The following is a 5,267-nucleotide window of genomic DNA, read 5'->3' as shown; positions in this document are numbered from 1 at the left end:
CTTTTCTATAGATAAAAAGTCCAACTGTTAATTAGAATTTACACAAATATCCTCAAAACAAAGATGTATAATATATACGTAATATGAATATAAGAAAGGACTTCCCAATAATGTCAAGCGGACCCAAAAATTATGCCAAATAGATTGATTTAGAGGATCAATAACCTAGAAAAATTATTTTTCAATTGGTTAAGAACCATCGCTGTACTCCGCCAACAGTTAAGGCTGCATTTGTTTATAAGTACGGAGTATCATTACAAAAATTTAAAGACACAAAATCATATTTGATAAATGAGATATAAGTAGAGACATTGTATTTAGAAAACTGAATTAGTGTATTGTTGTATTCATCTTGATCGAAAAAACATAAAGACACTAAAAAAGACACAATTTATTTTTTATTTTTTTATTATTTTTTTTACACGTAAAAAAAGTGAAAAAAAATATTTAAAAGATTAGAATAAAATTATAAAATTTCAAAAACAAAAATATATTTTAGCTATCCTTAGGTTGGGACTTGGAAGCTTGAATCGTCCGATTTCACGATCCTTGCCCCAGTTTCCCTCCGCATCAATACTAGCAAGTAACGGAGGTTGGTTCTTCCTCCCTCGTTCCCTTCCCAATTTGTGCATACATTACACACAGATCTCAACCGTTCGAGCGAGAGGCTTCTCCGCGTTTCCTTTGTGGTTCGAAATGGATCCGAACGCAGTAAAGTCCACTTTGTCAAATCTTGCCTTTGGAAACGTAATGGCTGCAGCTGCCCGTGATTATCAGAAGGTTCATCATCTAATTCTTCTCATTCCATTTTTCAAATTTCATTTTCATTTAGCGGGTTCCATTCAACATCTGTATGACATCCTAGGTCATTTTCCTTATCAATGAGATATCAAGTGTGAGAGGTGAAGGTCATAAATCCATTGCCTTAAGGTTTTAGGTGAAGATTTGGCATCCTAACCCTGTTTCAGTTAATGGCTTAATCCGTTGGTTGAAGTATCCGGTGTTCTTTCTAATACTGCTTATTAGTTTTAGGTTATTGAGAGTCTGATTTTACAGTGCTTTGGACATTGTTCCTTTGATTCAGTCGTTCAATGGGACTCACCATAATCAGTGCTTTGGACATTTCCGAAAATTCTTTCTCTCTGTCAGCCTAAACTTATGGGACAAGTAATTTCATCTAATGGTATTAGAGTTTCTATGATTAAAAAGTCTAAAATTCGATGTTGTGAACCCAAATGGAAGAATTTTAGCATAAGAGAAATATAAAAAGAGAGAAAACAAAAGTCTATGCAAAATTGAGACAAACCCAAAATAGGCTCTCGTGTGAGAGGTGGACTAAAACCCCAAAAAAGGTTGCTCAATTCACGGTTTTCACCATTTTAGTTCTTCAAATTCAAAATTCACTATACTGGTCCCTGAGATTTAGCTCAGGCACTATTAGTTCTTGGATCCTTTCTAGTACTGAGTCAGCGAATGAAATGCTGAGTTGGATCTGACTTGTCATGTTGGACATGGGGCTAAACGGTGTTGTTTCATTTTGGCGCTTAAACAACACAAAACGAGAAGACAAATAAGAGTTTATATGATGTGCAAACAGTTTTATCTCCCCTCATTCTCCAAAACGACCTCGTTTTTGTCTTGTTTAAGTCCCAAAACGAAACGACATCATTTAGTCTTATGTCTAGCAGTGGCAAGTTAGAGTTAGTTCAGCATTCCGTTTGTTGGCTCAATGCCGGAAAGGTATGGTGCCTGGAGCTGGATGGATCTCGGGACCAGTATAGTGAATTTTGAATATGAGGAACTAAAATAGTGAAAGCCGTGAATCACAGGACCACTATGGAGATTTAGTCTAGAAGAGTTAGAAATATAATTATTCATACGTGTTCTCCTATCACATTATGCTTTATTTGTTAGATTTGTGTGATTTGGTGGTTCTGAAATTACTGTCTTGCTGCATTTCATCTCGCATGTCCACGAAAACACAAAAATATAGAATACTACTTACTGTATTTGACTGTTCTTTTTAATGCTTAAACTCTGCTATACACTTGAAATGTGTTTTTATTTTGGGGAGTGGAGCCTCAATTTTTTTTCTATCAATTGTTTGGTGAAGTGTGATATTTTACCTTTCAATATCTTCTCTCATATGTTTTCTCTTGGTCTCACTTAAGGAGTGTAAGGTGAGAGATCATACTTTGCCAAACTATTGAGGGGAAAAAAATTAGAGGATCCATTCCCTGCATTTTGTTGCACATAAGATCGAACTAAGAGTCCATGGAGTTGAACTGTCTTGGATTTTCAATACTTTGAAGTTTTGATGGTGTTGAAAACTTGAAATTGTTCTACAATTATCTCTTTTCTTCTTTTCTTGTTAAGTTGTTCTTATGGCAAAATATTTAAGAACCTTACCATAGTTGATGATGGGCAGCTGAATAATCTGTATAGGGGAACTCTTATAACCACCGTAACACACACATATTCTGTTATGACATTCATAGCACACACCTCACTCTCCTAGAACAATACCTGTTTCATGCTGATGTGATCTGACTAATATTATGATTCCTGCAGGAATTGCTTGCACAAGAGAAGGTGCAGGCATCAAGTTCTTCTAACCAGGAGGTTGACCTTGATGATTTAATGGATGTATGATTTGTAAACTTCTCAAATTTGTCATATATGCTTATTTGTGTACATCTTAGATTTTCTCACATGAAGTTTTCACATGACCTTGTGATGTGTTAGTTCATACCATCACCTAGATGCTGATGCGATCCCGTGTTTGTTCTTAATTAAATTTAAAAATCTTCATGCGACAAGATCATGTGAAATTTTGACTTGAGAAAATCCATTCCCAATATTCTCCCCTTTTGTTTCAAATGGATGACGCAATGGATATATCAGGATCCTGAGTTGGAAAAATTGCATGCAGATAGGATTGCAGCTCTTAAGGTAGGAATATTTCCGTATGTATCAGGATTCATGACAGTTATTTATTTATTAAATACCTTGGTATAATTACTAGATTTGCCTTGTTAGAAAGAAGCAGAGAAACGGCAGGAATGGAAGAAGAAAGGTCATGGGGAGTACAGGGAGATAACTGAAGGGGATTTCTTAGCTGAAGTCACCGGAAGTGAAAAAGTGATTTGTCATTTCTACCATAAGGAGTTCTATCGGTGCAAGTATGTTTTCTGGGTTAAATGTTGTTGCTAGACTTCAACACATCTCTGTCCCCTTCACCCTTTCATGCATGCTTAAAATGTTTCCAGGATAATGGATAAGCATTTAAAGTCCCTTTCATTAAAGCATATAGATACGAAGTTCATCAAGCTTGATGCAGAGGTCAGCATTAACGGTTACATTATTATTATTTGCTGTAGAGAAGATTTTATGTTTGACTGTTTTCACATCATTAAGTCAATCTAATTGTGACATAAGTCTTATTACTTTAACATCACTGTTTTTCTTTTGGTAAAGAAATTGCGTAACAGTGTTCTTTGTTGATAACGAAATGCAGAATGCACCATTCTTCGTTGCAAAACTGGCAATAAAGACTTTGCCTTGTGTCATACTGTTCAGGTGGGCCTACATCTGTTACCTCATAACTGTTGGTCTTGTTAATTGAGTGCTTTTAGTATTCACAAAGCATATTGTATGTTGCTGGTTTCACAAAACAATAAAAAATAAAATAAAATTTGACTATCATCAATCTTTACCGTGCAACAGACTCTTTACATTCGAAGTGCCTAAGACTATCATGCTTTTTCCTAGGGACTAATTGTTAGTAGCTTTATAGAAATAAAAAGGATGATGTTGTCAGACCAGTTTATACTTCATCTATTACTTATTATCTGGTATCTGTTGTCTGTTACATATGCATAGAGGATTATTGCATGTGTCCAAATCCAAAAATGATCTTTCTTTAACTTCCCATCTTTTGCTAAGAAGTTATTTGTTGATGTAACTCAACAAGACTTACACATGTGAATAACTTTTTATACAGAGTTTTGTCATTTCAACCATTAAATTAAGACATTTACCATAATAGATCAATTGCGCAAAATTTCATAAAACTTGGAAATGATTTGATATTTAATCTTACTACTTTTTTAACTATAATATAATTTTGAAAATACAAGTAAATATCTACTTTAAGATAACTCATTTACTGATGTTCTAATTCTTTCAAAATTTGTGAGTTTGATTATCAAAATAATATAGTATGATTCAATGGTTGAATTGATAAAATTTAGAATACATAAGTTATTCAGCATTGTAAGCCAATAAGATTAATATGGTGTAAGTGGACCCATACTATTTTAAAAATAACTACCTATGGTATAAGAAATTAAGAAACAGCCAAAATAACTACCTATCTTTTCTTTTTAATACTAATTTCTACTATTTTCAACTAAATAATGATCTCTTTTATTTTATGTACTAATGTCTATCATTCCATCTTTATAATGTGTACAATAGTGATAAATATGGAATAGTCAAAATAGTAAGTACTTTATTCTTCTATAAAGAGGTCTTAGATTCAAATTTTAAGAAATAATAATAAAAAAAATATTAGTACATGAGAAGGATATTCTAGAAAGAAAATTTGAGCACTATGGTGTTTCTTTTGCTCAGGCAAGGAGTTGCCGGAGATAGATTGATAGGATTTCAAGATTTGGGAGGGAAAGATGAGTTTTCCACAAGAACACTCGAAGCTCTTCTCATAAAGAAAGGTAATGTTTTTCATTGCATTCCTTTACTTCTTATTGACTGTAAAGTTCTCTAACTGTTGGTTTACAGGCATAATTGATGAGAAGAAATATGAGGATGATGAAAATGATGGATATGATGAAAATACACGTAGAACGGTCAGATCATCGGTCGTTGCTGATTCAGATTCTGATTAAAAATTAATCCACTAATGGTGTCATGAAAGTTTTTAGAGTCAAGATTTTGCTTTGTTCATATTTTATTTTTCAAGATCTCTGGTAGTCTGGTTTGTATAATCATCATTGTTAAATTGATGTTTATTTATGAGAGGGAAATTAAATCCTTGACAATCATACTGAAACAATGCTTGTATAACCGGTTTGAATTGCTTTGGGGCCAAACCAAGTTGAAATATGCAAATTTTGATATTATATTTTCTACTTTTTCAATGGACGATTTAGATTTATAAGAACAATTTATTTCGTTGACCAATTTATTGTGATATAATATAATCTAGAGTTTACATATTAAATTTAAGTATATTTTTTTCTTAAATA

General features: G+C 33.1%; 1 protein-coding gene across 1 annotated transcript; it reads left to right on the top strand.

Annotated features, from left to right (window-relative positions):
* LOC107624086 (thioredoxin domain-containing protein PLP3B) lies at positions 476 to 5,150 on the top strand. The gene is made up of 8 exons (XM_016326533.2): positions 476 to 780; positions 2,572 to 2,646; positions 2,905 to 2,952; positions 3,040 to 3,182; positions 3,270 to 3,342; positions 3,518 to 3,579; positions 4,636 to 4,733; positions 4,801 to 5,150. The coding sequence occupies exons 1-8, from the start codon at positions 697 to 699 to the stop codon at positions 4,905 to 4,907; spliced, it is 690 nt and encodes a 229-aa protein (XP_016182019.1). The 5' UTR covers positions 476 to 696; the 3' UTR covers positions 4,908 to 5,150.

This window comes from Arachis ipaensis, chromosome B10 (assembly GCF_000816755.2).
Source record: "Arachis ipaensis cultivar K30076 chromosome B10, Araip1.1, whole genome shotgun sequence".
Lineage (NCBI taxonomy): Eukaryota > Viridiplantae > Streptophyta > Magnoliopsida > Fabales > Fabaceae > Arachis > Arachis ipaensis.
The sequence above is the reverse complement of the archived record's forward strand: the minus strand, read 5'-3'. Positions and strand labels throughout refer to the sequence as shown.

Bases quoted from the DNA above. Each gene is read 5' to 3' on its own strand.
- LOC107624086 (XM_016326533.2), top strand. From the start codon at position 697: ATGGATCCGAACGCAGTAAAGTCCACTTTGTCAAATCTTGCCTTTGGA. The intron at 3,183-3,269 runs GTATGTTTTCTG...AAATGTTTCCAG, and splicing joins AAGGAGTTCTATCGGTGCAA to GATAATGGATAAGCATTTAA. The intron at 4,734-4,800 runs GTAATGTTTTTC...GTTGGTTTACAG, and splicing joins AGCTCTTCTCATAAAGAAAG to GCATAATTGATGAGAAGAAA.